The sequence below is a fragment of the Podarcis melisellensis genome, assembly GCF_964234715.1.
Source record: "Podarcis melisellensis genome assembly, chromosome: 8".
NCBI classification, from domain to species: domain Eukaryota; kingdom Metazoa; phylum Chordata; class Lepidosauria; order Squamata; family Lacertidae; genus Podarcis; species Podarcis melisellensis.
This window is the reverse complement of record NC_138540.1, coordinates 53,373,423-53,388,171: the sequence shown is the minus strand read 5'-3', so window position 1 is coordinate 53,388,171 and position 14,749 is coordinate 53,373,423. Positions and strand designations below refer to the sequence as shown.

At 50.9% G+C, this 14,749-nt stretch overlaps 2 protein-coding genes and 1 long non-coding RNA gene across 8 annotated transcripts in view; 2 read left to right on the top strand and 1 right to left on the bottom strand.

The window, feature by feature from the left end:
* VAC14 (VAC14 component of PIKFYVE complex) overlaps positions 1 to 10,100 on the top strand; it is a 70,591-nt gene extending 60,491 nt beyond the window's left edge. The window contains exon 19 of the mRNA XM_081921112.1: positions 9,204 to 10,100. Within this exon, the coding sequence (XP_081777238.1) occupies positions 9,204 to 9,372 (169 nt within the window). The 3' untranslated portion in view covers positions 9,373 to 10,100. The remainder of the gene's footprint in view (positions 1 to 9,203) is intronic.
* LOC309375909 lies at positions 4,736 to 13,981 on the bottom strand. The gene is made up of 2 exons (XR_014171042.1): positions 12,660 to 13,981; positions 4,736 to 5,527 (listed from the first exon to the last, which is right to left on the bottom strand). It is a non-coding gene; the product is annotated as an uncharacterized lncRNA (long non-coding RNA).
* MTSS2 (MTSS I-BAR domain containing 2) overlaps positions 11,753 to 14,749 on the top strand; it is a 58,355-nt gene continuing 55,358 nt past the window's right edge. For all 6 annotated transcript variants that reach the window (XM_081921120.1, XM_081921117.1, XM_081921116.1 and 3 more), the window contains exon 1: positions 11,753 to 12,226. In XM_081921120.1, the coding sequence (XP_081777246.1) occupies positions 12,158 to 12,226 (69 nt within the window). In that variant the 5' untranslated portion in view covers positions 11,753 to 12,157. The remainder of the gene's footprint in view (positions 12,227 to 14,749) is intronic.

The following is a 14,749-nucleotide window of genomic DNA, read 5'->3' as shown; positions in this document are numbered from 1 at the left end:
GAGGCAGGGCTTCTGCAGAGGCTGTCTTGCTGCAGGACCGTCCAGCCACGAAGGAGTGGGGAGGACTCCCTGGGCACAGGAGAGCACGTATAAAATGCTATTTGTTGTTGGCACTAAGGGCAGGGTGCACATTTTCAAGATAATAACACTAAGACAAGAAAAATAATAATGCTATGATTCTTCTGCCCAGTACACAAGGCAGGAAGGTGTGGACTTATCCAGCAGGCTGCCTTGTTGTGGTACCATGAGGAGAGAAGCCATGTCTGTCTACACCCCTCACCCTCTCTCCTATGCAGCTACTGCATTAAGCCCAGAGCTTTATGTTGGGTCAGGAGCTGGCCCCACTTGCTAGTTCTCCGCCATCACATTGGCCTTCCTTTCCTTCTAGTACACCTCATGGTGGCTTTGGCAGGACTTTCAGAGCTCTCTGCATCTGCCAAGTGCTGGTTGTAGAAGACTGGAGTTCTGGTTGGTTGATGGTGCTCGTTGATGGTGGGGTCAGCTGATCATTAGGTGCAGATCCGCTTGTGGACTTGGTTGTGTGGATGCACTCAGTCAGGGCCTGTGTTTTGAGCAGACAGCACTTCCCATGACAATTTCTGTTTGTTAGCAGAAGGAGTGTCTGTTGGCCCCGTGACTCATGTAAGCTGACTGGAGTAAGAGAAGGAACAGTAGTTCGCTTTCAACAGCAATGATGGAGCCTCCGCCTGGCCTGGCACCACTACTGGGCATTCCTGTGTGTGCCGACAGTGCCCAGCTCTGACTTCAGCACAGCGGGAAGGGGAAGGATCCCTGTGCATGGCCCAGATCCTGCCAGCCAGCCATGCCTCACCCCACCCCCAGGCAAACATAATTTGCATGGGTTTTCTAGCCTGGGCTCTGCCTTAAGTTGAAGCTCCCCTGCTGGCCTTTCCTGCCCCTTGAGCTTGTCACCTTCAGGTCCAGCTGAGGCCCACATCTGTTGCCCTTCAGACTTCATGCAGAGTCCCTCTGTGTGGTGGTGGTGACTGGCCTCTTGCCTCTCTTTCCCCCATGGCAGAGAGGCTATAAGGGAGCAGCGATCTGAACCATCCAGTTTTCTTCTGTGGCTCTTCTGCTCCAGGGGCTGTAGTCTTTGAGTTGGGTGGGGGGCTGCAACTCTCAGCAGGCAAGGCCCCCAAGGGTGTGCCGAGAGCTGTTCCTGGAGCTGTTTTGTGAGAGGGGGAGGCCTTCAGGTCCATCCTCCTTGCCCTGCACAGTGAAGCACTTTTTGAGTTTTGTCTATATTTGGTCAGCCTCGGAGGGCTGTGCCTCATCCACAGGCATTTGGCATCTGGGATGGAAACTTTCCCTTGTGGTATTGCCATGGAAACAAGCAGAGCCATGGAGGAGATTGGAAGGAGCCCGTTCCCATCAGCATGCCAGGGGAGCTTGTTTAGGTCTCCTTGGGGATCCTGCATGAACCACAGGCAGCAAGAAGCCAGCTCTTTCCTCCTCCTCCTCCTCCTCCTCCTCCTTCTCCAGGCGCAGTGTGCCTGCTGTTGAGGCTGTTGTCCGGCAGGGCAAAGCAGGGTGAGCCACCAGCTGTCTCCTCCCCTTTTCTCCTCTTCCCTTCGGGTACAGCAGCTGCATTTGGAAGGCTCCTTCCCTTTCAGGAGAGCTTTCTCTTTGCCGGGATTCTTGCACATAAGGGCAGCAGCTTTTTGGGCTGCTGTTTTTCAAAGAGGCCCAGTGCATGCACTAGGGAATGGAGTCCATGTCCAAAGATCCATTTAAAAAAAATAATTGCCTAAACCAGGGAGCCAGGTGTTGGACTCCAAATCCCATCAGCCCCAACAGCCAGCGTGGCATCACATAGCCAGGAATGATGGGAGTTGGGAGTCCAGCAATACCACCTGGAAATGGTATGTTCTGGAAATGGCTCCAGGAGGGGCTGCACATCTACTCCCCTCTTCATATCTTAAAAATCTGCTCTGTTTCATGGGCAAGTTGCTGCTGTGCGGCTGTTGTGAATGCAGGTCACGGACCCTCTTTGTGTGGGCTTTGGGCCAAGAGTAGTGACACCTGTTGGGGCCCTTCCCCCACCCCCAGCTCTATGAAGGCTGCAGCAGGAAAGGCTCTCACCTCCTGGAAGGCCCTTATGTCAGAGTCTCCTGAGCTGGCCAAGAAAGGGTGGGGTGGAAGGAAGGAGCTCTGGCACTGGGGCAAAGATGAGAGTGAGGGGTGGTCAGTCTTCTTTAGCCAGTAAATAACCACGAGGGCCTTCCTTGTCAGTTGTGTGTAGGGGAGACTTGTAGGAAAATAGCAATCCATTTAAGTAACAGGGAAAGTGAGAGTTGCTGTGTGGATTTTACCAGGGTATGGGGTGGGGGTGGGGAGATGTCTGCCCCTCCCCCATTTCTTTAATGTCAGTTCCTGCCCCAGATTGGTGTCACTGTGACACAGCCCCATTCCACCCCCAGGCTTGGGGGTCCTGGAGGGTCACTTCGCGTGTGAGCTGTTCTCTTCTGTGTATTTTCTATGCTGTTTTTCTCCCATGACTGCTGAATATTCGGAGCTGTCAGACAGACTGAACATCTGATTAACTGTGACCTACATTCCATTAAACATTGGCAGTGACTTTCATAACAAATGCAGCTGAAAAGCATCCCCTCCCCGAATTAGCTGGAGATGGGCAGCATTAACTTGCCTTCCTACTGCCCCCCAACCCTTCCCTGGTGTTTTTTCCATTTCATTGCAGGGATCGGGTAGCAGATCTCTTCCCAAATTCTCCTTTTGCAGAAAGAAAAGTTCTGCACTGAATGGGAGAGGGGAGGGAAGGGGGACCTTTTTGACCCAGAGGGCAAGTTCATTATCTCCCCACATCCCCAGTTGGCAAAGGTGACCACCCACCAGTCAATCACTTGATGTCATTAGAATCCCTAATTGAATCACCAAGACAGAGGCTGTTTGAAGATGGTGTTCCAGATCTTCTGGGTGGGTTCACACTCCTCTTGAGGAATCATGTGTGCAGATTGTTGGAGCTTATTGATCTAGCTGCTGCCACTATAGAAGCACAAGGGACCTCAGTGGCACATCTTGTCTTTCGCCAGCTTTGTGTGCCAGCCTCTCCTGACAAAGAGTCTAGCCAGAGATATTTATGCTCCTGTAATCTTCTGTTTAGACTAGTGCTGTGCCCTACATGTGGGGCTGCCCTTGAAGATGGGTCAGCTGCTGTAGCTAGTACAGAATGCAGCTATTTTGTGATTTCACCCCCCTCTCCCTTCTAAAGCAGTATTTGAATTATTTTGTTTGGCCTGGAAAAGAGGGGAGATATGATAGCTATCATCAAATATCTAAAGGGCCGTCACATGGAAGATGGAGCAAGCTTGTTTTCTCCTGCTCCAGAGGCTAGGACTCAAACCAATGGATTCGAGTTACAAGAAAGGAGATTCCAGCTAAACATAAGGAAGAATTTTCTGACAGTAAGCACTGTTCAATGGTGGAAGAGAGACTCCCTTGGGAGGTTGGGGACTCTCTTTTTTATTATTAATATTTTTTATTAAATTTTCAAATTTTACATTTCAAATTAAACATGTTTTATTATACCATACATTCATTGACTTCCCTCACTCGCTTTCCAAGGTTCATTTAACTTGTCCACCATTCCTGCATATTTTAATATATCCAACTAATTTAATTTTCCTATCTTACATCAGTTCAAAATATGTTATATTGTTGAATTACTTTAATACTGCCAGCATTTTTAACTGTGCACAATTATTTTCAATATACTTGACAAAAAAAATCCACTCCTCTTTAAATACCTGTTCTTCTTGTTCTCTTATTCTACTTGTTAGGCCTGCTAGTTCTGCATATTCTATCATCTTAAGTTGCCAGTCTTCCTTACTAGGGACCTTTCTCACTTTCCATTTTTGGGCTAACAAGATCCGAGCCGCTGTTGTTGCGTACATGAATAAGTTCTTCTGACTCCTGGGAACCTCTGTCTGAATAATTTCTAAGAGAAATGCCACTGGCCAGCGGCATAGCGTGGGTTGTCAGCACCTGGGGCAAGGCAAGTAATTTGCGCCCCCTAACCCCTAACCTGCCGTCGCTGCCAGCTTCTTCTTGCTACTGCCTGGGCTGGGGTATTTACGGTAAGGTAGCCATGGCGGCGGCAGCGGGTCCGTGTCAGGTGATCTGAGGCGAGTTGCCGCTGGCGCTGCCGCCCAAACGACGCCGCTTGCCCGGAGGAGGAGGGCAGAGAGGCGAGGAAAATGCAACATGGCCCAGCAGCAGCAGCAGCAGCGGCGGCGGCGGCGGCGGCGGGGCTACCTGGCGCACCCTCCGTGACCCTGACGCGCGGGGACTGCGGTGAGCGCTGAGAGCCGCTGCCTGCCGGACGCCTTCAGCCCGGACGCGCGCACAGCTCGTCAGTTCCGCGAGACATGGGGCTCTGCTACAGCCTGCGCCCGAGGCTCTTCGGCGACTCCGGAGGTGGCGAGCGCGCCCCCCCCCCCGATGTTGCACCCGGTGCGGCCGGCCCCTCCTGCACCCCCCACGCTACGCCACTGCCACTGGCTTTTTTAAAAAAGTTGTTTTAAACATCTTTTTCATCTCATTATATATCATTTCCCAATATACTTTAACTTTTTTGCATACCCACAACATATGGAAAAAAGTTCCTTCTACTTCTTTGCATTTCCAACATAAGTCCGATTCCGCCTTATACATCTTAGCTAATCTACTCGGAGTTAAATATCATCTATGGATCATTTTCATATAATTCTCTTTCAATGTGTAGCATCCAGTAAATTTCAGATCGTTTTCCCCCAAAGTTTCTCCCAGAGGTTTAAGTCTATATTATATCCTATATCCATTGCCCAGTGGGTCATTGATTACTGAATCAGCTCATCTTTTGTTTCCCATTCCAATAACAGTGTATACATTTTGGAGAATAATTTTTCCTTGTTCGTCAATAACTCTTTTTTCAAACTGAGAGCTTTTTAAAAAACCCACAATTTTTCTTATCTAATTTAAACATATCATGTAATTGGTGATACTGAAGCCAGTCGGTAACTTGGCTCCTTACTTCTTCCAGTGGTTTCAGTCCGGGTTTGTTCCTCGAAAAGTCCAACAAATCTCTTTAGGTCACCCACCGCCTATCCATGTTTATTCTTTTAATTGTAATTGTTTCAATTGGCGACAACCATATGGGTTGCAATGCCTGGCATCCTCCAAGTTTTTGCATCCCTTTGGAACCCCATCCTCTCCACCTCCCACTTCTTGCAACATCCTTCTCCTGGTTGCCAAGGACTAAACTCTTCCATCATGACATTTCACTTCTTTCCTTGTGGAAAATGAATTTCCAAGGCATTTGCTGCTGCTGCTGCTCCATTGAATGCAGGGGGAAAGGCGGATAGAACTGGAGAAGTGCTCTCTTTCTTGGACCAGCTTAGGTCAGCAGCAGTTTGGAGGTCTCTTTTGACTTGTTGAAAGAGAGTGTCTGGTGGGGATTTGTGAAGTTGATAACTGTTAACAGCAGGTTTTGTTTTGTTTGGAGCTGGCCCTGTATACGCTATGGGTGTTGCACAGCACGCACACACACACACAGAGAGAGAGAGAGAGAGAGAGAGAAAGCCAGATCTGAATCAAAAGCATCCTCACCCTGCAATCATAGCAGATTAGGCAAATCTGACCAGTTTGCTTGTTTCAAGGCATGTGCTTTCTTTGGGGGCGGTGGGCAAAGGCTCATGTAAAGGAAGGGTTGATCAGTGACAGATTAGCCGGGGAAGAGGGCAGAGTGTTTTGAACTGTTGTGCAGGAGGAGCAGGAAGGTGGCCACTGACCAACGACGCTTCTCTTAAACTCTCTTGCAACTTTTGAGATTACAGCAAAGTATCCCCAACTCTTTTCCTCTGCAAGCTGTAGAGCAAGGACTGGAGACAAGAGATGCCACATTTTTGCCAGGTTCTGCTCTTGCCCAGCAATTCTAGGGACAAGTAGGCCCCATCTGGAGCCCATTGTGGTCCTACTGACTAGAGTCAGCGCTCCAGAACAAGGAAGGTGCTGGCTGCCTTCCGTGGAGGGGGAGAGAGCTGATGAAAAACCCCAATTCGTTTCCCAATTGCATTTTGCTATAGAAATCTCTCTTAAACTTTCTCTAAAATGAAGGCTGTGGTCCTGGGCAAATCCAGGCCATAGAATTCAGCTGCACTTCCAAACATGCATAAAATTAGACTGCCCCTCTCCAGTTATATCATTTACCAAATATTAGATAGAAACACTAATATTTCCAATAATTTAGTTCAGTTGCCTAATCACAAATATTTATTTATTCCATGGAATTTATGTGCTGCTTGATTGTAAAAAACAAAACACCTCAGAGTGGTTTACAAAAAAGAAACTTTTAAACTTGGGGCATATAGTTGTTATAAGTGTAAGATTTTGTTACAATATTACAGTGTACATACGCTTCAGGTTACACACTCCACTAATCTAGAAATAGTCTTCAGGTTAAGAACTTTGCTTCAGGATAAGAACAGAAATTGGGCTCCGGCGGCACGGTGCCAGCAGGAGGTCCCATTAGCTAAAGTGGTGCTTCAGGTTAAGAACAGTTTCAGGTTAAGTACGGACCTCCGGAATGAATTAAGTACTTAACCCGAGGTACCACTGTATATGCAAGGAGTTTCAGAGTATTATAACATCACAAGGACTCTTATTTAGTCCAGTGTCTTTTGCATAATTAAGTACATGAGCTTCATTGCAAGGTGTATCTGCCTATTTTAAGGTATGATGCAACCCTCCTGCTTCCTCCATCCCATCACATTTGCCTTTAGGGCCTAAATGAGGTTTGCCTTTGTCAAACTGTCCTCCTACTTTCCTCTTAGCAACTGCAGTTCACAAAGGTTCTGACACTTGGTAATGTTTATGAACATTCTGTGACATCACAGCTTATCAGCCGGTGATTGGAGACAGGTGTCTACTAACAGCTGGTTTTTAGCCTATAATGTATTTGAGATATCTGAGAAGGTGCAGCCTCCTTTCCTTCTCCTTTGTAGAAGCATCTGTCTGCATCTACCAGTTTTGGTTTACATCAGCCCTGTGTTTCACATTCCCCTGCAATTTTTGAGAAAGCAGGAGGGTGTGAGCTCAGAGTGGGCTCAATTCTGCACTCAGTTCGGTGTTTGTCACCAAACACCAACTGCACTCAGTTCGGTGTGTCACCAAACACAGATTCAGCCATTTGCTTTACAGTGCAATCCTAAGCATGCTTACTTAGAACGATTTCACCACTATTAAGCCAACCTACTATGGGAACAGAGCTGTGGACATGAGTGTGCTAGCTTGTATCTCTGCTATGAGCCTTCCTCAAGACAGCTGCCTTTGAGCTGGCAAATGGAGGGAGATCTTCTTGCGATATTGCTCCCTGATGAAGACCTGCCATTCCTGGAATCTGGCTGGCAGCTCAAGCAGCCCTGTTGCTGCTGCCGCTGATTCCAGTTGTTGTTCCTGCATCTACCCCCCACCCACCCCCCGTCTTGCCTGCCTTCCCATCCCACTTGCAGTTCCAGGGTGCTGAGCCACAGAGCACCAACCGCTGGGCTGTCCGCTTACCAAAGGGAGAGGCGCGCAAACAGAAAATTCTTTGCAGTTTGAGCAGAGCTCAGGCACTGGGCTTTGTCTCCAAATACACCCTGGATTAGTCACACCAAAAGGGCAGGCTAGGATAAAGGGCCCTTCTTGCCCCATTATGAATGTTGGGAGCTTGTAGGAAGCAGAGAGGACGAGATTCAAACTGCCCAGGTCAGATACAGAGTTGGCATCTTGTCTTGGCTGTGAGACCTACACAATTTTCCTATGAGGAAACACAGCATCCTTGCATGTACATGTCATTCCTGGCATCTGTGGGGAGCCATGGAGGGAAGCCTCTTTGCTCCCCTCCCTCTTGATAGGGAGGGACGGTTGGTTGGCTGCAAATTTCTCTGCTTGAGGCTGTGATGGGTGATCCAGCCAAGGTCCTTTTTTCAAACTGTCTAGGTTGTAATGGTAGCTTTTAAGGGCTTCCTCAGTGAGAAGATGAGTGAAGGCAGACAGGACACTGCTCACATGTCTGCTTCCATCTTCCCCTGTAATCTGCAACCACAGGGGAGTTTTTGGGTGTATATGGTTTGCAGTAAACTAATTCATGCCACGTGAACTGATTGCATGCCCCAGAACAATCTACAGAGCACAAGGAGAGGTTCCTCAGCATGCTGCCCTGAGATAAATATTATGAAGATAAATATTATGAAGGGCAGTCCACAAATGTCGTGAACGAAAACAAAGCAAAATACAAGTCAGTTGGGAGGATCTTGGAGACCTCCATGTTGAAAACAGCCCTTGTACATTTCTGGTTCAGAAAACCAATCTTTTTCAAGAACATGATTGGCTTTGAATGAAGGAAGTTGCAGGCAGACACCACTTTGAGATAAATGGGGATGGCTCAAGAGCACTGAAGAGCTTGGCAGGCATTATTCCTCGTTGCCCTTGAGGTCTCTGCATGAGAATCAAGATCAGTCTCAAGCTGCATATTCAGGAAATGGGGGTCAGAGGTGGGGGGCATCGCCTTGGGCAGCCACTTGCCTGCCAATTCTGAAGGCCAACTGTGTTGAACTTCAGGTGGAGCAAAGCTCTTGTGGCTGACTCAGATTCGTTGCACTTGGGCTGGATTTCTGTGGTTTTAATATTTGCGTTTTAGCTTACCCTTCTATGAGATTGGGAAGAGGAATCCTGAATATTAAAACAGTATCAGATATATTTTCTCTGAAGCAACAGTTCAGTTATTTGTAAACTTATGGATTGCCATATGTTATGGATGCTTTAGCTGAGATCCCTGCATTGCAGAGAATTGGGCTAGATGACACTTGAGGTCCCTTCCAACTCTGTGATATTTGATTCTATTATCAGAGATAGTCTCTAGTGAGCAAGAATACCAAGAGGTCTTGTGCAACTTCAAGAACATTTCCCCTTTCTCAAAGGGATTGGTTGAGCACAAAAGGGTCCTGCTGTACCTGCATATGATTGCGGGGAGATGGAGTAGAGGTGGTCACAGCATTGCCCTTTTTTACTATTGCATCCATGGGCACCTGAGTGGTGATTATCTCAAGAGTGCATGTGTCTTCCAGTCCCCAGCCCCTCTTTCTGGCCACAAGGCTGTTGGCAACAGTCCCCACCCCCTGATGCTCTCTCTTCCCTCTCCCCAGGGATGGCCCAAAGGCCAGCCTCACCTCCAAGAAGACCTCTGTCACCACCCCTGCCATAGACTACGCAGAGTTGCTGCAACACTTTGAGAAGGTCCAGGGCAAACACCTCCAGGTCCGGCACCAGCGAGCCAACCGGGGCGAGAACCTGGATCGGAGAACTGTCTTCTGAAGGCCGGAACCCAAGGGACACAGAGGAAGCAGCCAAGCAGTGGAGTAGCTTAACTCCATGGCTTGGAGTTGAGAAGTGACCTTGGCTGGATATTGCTGCTAGCTACACATTGAAGAGATGTCACCTGGCTGTGGGGACGAGCCAACATGTTCTGGGGGGCCTTTTCTGATCCTCCCAGGCAAGACTTGCTTGTGAGGTGGAACAAGAAGCTGCTGTGTAGTTTGGGATGTGCTTTTCCTCTCTGGCAGTGTTGCAAGAGCCCTCGCCTTCCCTTGTGATGGTCATCTGATGGTCGTAGCCGTGCTTTTGCTACTGCCAGAGGGGAAAAAAGAAATGGGAGGACTTCCCACTTCCAGCCTGAGAGGGGGGAGGGTGTGTGGGAAACCCTGGTGCAGCCCTTCCTCCCCACTGATTTGGGGACACAGTTGCCAAATCCACAGCGCCTTGACCCCTCTCAGCAACCCTGTGGGCTTGCACACTGGTCCCCATGTGTGGGTTGGTCAACTGCTATGAAATCCCAGCAGGATCACCTCCCTTGCCTGCTTCCCACCCAGCCCCCAAAAAACTATGTGTTTGGACTGCACAGTCTTAGCTTACAGCTAACCTGTGTGTATGTGTATATATAGATCTCTATAGACCAACTGTATTTCTAGCCTGGATTTATTTGTACTATTGTAAAACACTCCTTGCAATAAAAGGTATGGCAAATAAAATGATTGATGGCAGAATGGACTTCACTTCCTTTGGCTACATCCTCCCTGCCATGAGAAAGATCAAAGGGGTTGCCCAGTTTGCACTGCTGTTTGGCCAAGGGGGCCTGCTGAAACCTCAGTTTGCTGCCCAAGACTTACCCAGCCTTTTCCTCCAGCTGTTTTGGACTACAGTTCATAGAACTTTAGAGCTGGAAAGGATCCTCTATCAGCCCCAGCCAACACGACGATGTGATTTTGGGTCTGATGGGAATTCTAGTCGAAAACAGCTGGAGGAAAGCAGGTTGGAAGGTGAATCTATCCTGTGTGCCAGTCTGAAGGTACCACAGCAGGTGCTGGACCTTCTTTCTGCTGCTATCCACTCTGCATAAAGTGCTCCCTGATCCTGCACGTTATACTCAGAAGTAGGTCTGGTTGCTTTCATTTCTGTGAACAGACATGGCATTTTCTTCCATTACAGAGTGGGGAAGTCCTTTGCCCTAGTAATCTGAACCCTGACATTTTATTTAACCTTTGGTGTCCTGTATGAATAAAGTTTTTTTTAAAAAAAATAAAGGCTTCTCCTGGATCAATGAGTGTCATTTCCACAAGCAAAGCTCCCTTTTTAGCCACACTTCTCTTTGCAAGCTCTCACTTGCGGGGGCTTCTGCAGTTCCTTCTGTGTACCTGCATTAAATCTGGAACCTCACTTTGCAGCCTTCTGGTTGAAAAGGTTTACTAATTGTGACAGGAAAATCTGCCTGCCTTTTGAGAAGCTGATTCTCTTGCATATCTGGCTGTGCCTCCTACTTAGGACAGCAGGGCCTCAAGCAGTGATGCAACAGGCAGCCTCTTCTAGAGAGATAATCATGCAGCAGCTGCTGCAGCAGCAATGCAATGATACCAGTACCTCCCCACCAGCAATCTCTTACTACCTAGGTGGAGGCAAGGCCTAAGTAGTAACTCCGTGGAGATGCTGCAGGTGGACTTTGGGCTCAGGGTTGCCTTTGACCTTGACCTCGTTTCTAGCTTTAGGCCCAAGAAGCCCCTGCAATTAAGAAGGCCTTGGCTCAGCGGGAGGGCTGCTGCTTGGCCGGCAGAATGCCGCAGGTTCAATCCCCGGCAGCAGTCGAGCCAGGTCTGAGGTTCTGGAGAGCGGCTGCCAAGCAGTGGAGGCAAGCTTGGGTGACGTGGTGGCACCCTGCTTCCCCTGGCGAGGTTGGGCAAGGTTGCTCCCATTTTGCAGACGGGGGCCGGGGAAAGTCCAGCCCGTCCACGCAGCGTGGAGCTTCGAGGCAACAGCTAGAAAACGCAACTGCTCTGCACCCCGTCCCCCATGTGTAGCCGAGACCCACCGGGCCTCCCTCCCGCCCACTCCCCTCGGGTCCGACAGGAGGGGTGTCTCCTGTCCCCAAGGGGCCAGCCGCCTCCTGTTAGTGGCGAGGGGAGCGTCTTCCATGGCCCCCTCGGCAGCTCCAGGCTTCGGTGGGCGAGAGGAAGAAGCCGCTGCATCGAAGCTGCCCAGGCGGAGCGCGGAGTTGTGGGTCACCCGCGGGCTCTCCACGAGTGGCGGCGGCGGCGGCGGCGGCTCCACTGCTCTCCCTGCAAAGCCCCTAGCTTGGGCGGCCCCTTCCCCTCCTCCCGGCCCGCCCCCTCCCCGCATCGCCCACGTGACTGGATCCCTCTCCCCCCCCCCTCCTTCCCCTCGGATTCCGGCTGCCTTCTCCTGCGCCCCGTCGCTCTGAGGCGTCCGCCCGGCTCCCCTTTTGCGCGCGGCGACGCTCTTTTCCTCCCCCTCCCCGGCCGGCGGGGTGCTCGCCGCCCTTCTCGTCGTCGTCGCTGCTGCTGCTGCTCCGGGCCAGAGGATGGCCACTGCTCGGAGCGCCTCTTCATCGCCTTCGCTCCCGGCTGCGGCAGCGCGGAGGGCCGCCCGTGGCGGGAAGTGACCGAGGGAGGCGCGCCGAGCGAGCGAGCGAGCACGAGAGACAGAGAGAGAGGCTGCGGCGAGGCAGAAGGGAGGAGGAGGAGACGCCGCCTTCGCCTTCGCGGGGCTGTGTCGGGACTGGCCCCCCTCGACGGGCTGCCGCCGCTCGGCCATGGAGACGGCGGAGAAGGAGTGCGGGGCGCTGGGCGGCCTCTTCCAAGCCATCGTCAACGACATGAAGGTGAGCCGCTTCGGAAGAAGGAAGGGTCCGGCCGGCGCCGCCGCCGCCGCGCCCCGTCTGCACAGAACGGGGAGGATGCGGGGACGGGGGGCGGAGGCTGGAGTTGCTGCTGCTGCTACTGCGGGAGGCCGAAACCCGTAAACAAGCCTGGCGGGGAGGGGCGCGCAAGGCAAGGGGGCTTGCCTCTGCCTCCCTTCCCGGGGAGCCCGTCGCGCCCTTGGCTCCCTGGCCCGCCGGACGCCCGAGGCAGCGCGCCGAGGATGGGCACGCGCGACGGCGGGCGGAGGGGGGGTGTCTCGAGGCTGGCCTGCCGCCGCCGCCCCCCAGCCCAGACAATGCTGTCATTGCAGGAGGAGCGATTTCGGGGGGGGGGGGGGATAAAACCATTGGGATGGCGGCGGGGGGGGGGGAGCGGAGCTGCTGCCGCCTTAACTCATTCGGCGCCGAAGCTGTAAATCTGGTGGCCGAGGCTCCCTCAAGCGCGGCGGCGTCTGTCTTGTGCTTCCCTCCATCCCGGCTGCTCGGCTTCCTCCATCAGACGGTTTTCCTTCTTCAAAATGGCCAGGCGCTATTTCGGAAAGAGCTGAGCATAGTAGCAGTTCTAGCCTGGACGGTCGCGGAGACGATACCTCCGAGCATGGGCAGAGGGCCCTTTCGCCACCATTTACTATCTATATCTAGTCTAGTCTAGTTCCTACGCAGTAGAAGCGCCGTAAAGCTCTGCATAGTGATAATTTATCTAAATACCAATGAAGGGGCGGGAGGGGGACTTAGAGAGAAATGAGTGGATCAGTGGCAGATGGAGGAAGGGGGCGGGGAAGTTGTTGGTGCTGGGCCTGGAGAGCAAAAAGCAGAGGCGAGTGGCACTCACTGCCTTGCCAGATTCAGCATGGCGGTTGTTGCCCCTTGGCCTGGCCTGCAGGAGCCTCTTCTACCACCTCCACCACCACCTCTTATGCAATCCTGTCAAGATTACTTCTCTTACATGGCTTGTAAGGAAAGTGAAAATGCCACATGGAAGAAATCCACACACCCTAGAAAAATGTGTGCCCTGGGAGGGTGACTGCAACCAGGAGTTGTGAGGATCAGCAACCTAACTGGCTTTACAAGAGAAAGTGGCCAACCCTCTTGGAGAATGAACATTAGAATGGCAATTTAACCTGGAAGGATCAAATTAGCAGGCTCAACAACCTTTGAGGATTCAAACAACCAGTTTTTCACCAGTGAGCCCTGGCGGCTCTGGCATCTGCCCCATGCTAAGGATCTGGGGAATTATCAAGACAGAAAGAGTCTCTCTTGTCTTGAACTTCATCTTGAGCCACATCCCAGACAAGGTGGGAAATCTGGCCAGCTGAAATTGATGGCGGCTGAGTTTATTGAGCATCAGATTACCTTGTGGACAACCTCATGCACCTGAATTCCCACTGCAGAAATTGGCCACGAGTGGGGAGGCTGTTAAAATCCAGTGGGTGAAGCCTTTGGGAGGAGATTGCTAGACACGGTAGAGTGAAGCTTTGGGTTGGTTCTCCTAGATCAGTCTTCCTCAGCCTGGCTCCCTCCAGATGTTTTGGACTACAACTCCCACCAGCTGTTCCAGCCAGACCCCTGGTTCTATTTCTGGTTCCAGTTCTGGCACTGGCTCCTGAGGCATGAAGCAGTTTCCTGGATACCTTGTTCCGAGCCACATTTCATTGTCAAAGTTGGGCACAGGCACAAAGTGCCATGTTTCTCCTTGCTGCATCAAATCATGGAGCTGGACAGATCCCACCCACTCGCCAGTTTTCCCCCTACTGCTAAGTTTGATTTCCAGTTTCTCTTCTCTCAAGGGGGACTCAAGATGGCCTCAATTCTGAAAGCTGTGTGTCCCACTTAACCTGAGTTGTAACTGGTGCAACAAAGTAGAAGGGAGGAAGGCAACCCATCCAAAGGCTGGCCCTGCTTCAGCAAAATTAGTTTTGCATTAAAATGCAGCGTGCTGCAGATGTCACTCACTTGCTTAATATGCACTTAAACCCCCCTCCATTTCTGGCTATACCAAGTGAGGAGGGAGCGGCGTGTGCTCACACATGTGTGGGTTTTCCTCGCAGAGATTGTTGGGGGGGGGCGTGTTGTTAGATACTGCTAGTGCTTCAGGAACTGTGGGTAGCTAGATCCTGGAGGAGCCACTTCCCACGGCAGTAGACGACCATTTGAAAAGTAATCATTGGAACAATTAAAATCGTAATGCAGAATAGAATGCAACAAATAATCTAAGACAGACTTAAAATTATAATCATAGTAATTACCAGAATGAAGCACCAGCAAAAACCTGGGAGCGTAAACTCCCTTCAAATGAACTGGCTTGGATCTTGCATCTTTTAAATAATAGTAAATAATTCATGGAGGTGATGGAAGCTCCTGTGGCTGCTGGGATCCTGTATTCAATGCCCAGTTTGATGAGTTGCCTCCCTTTCTCCTCCCCTGTCCTCTTATGACCACTGAACACCCAAGGGTGTCCCTAAAACACCAGGCTTCCTCTTAAAA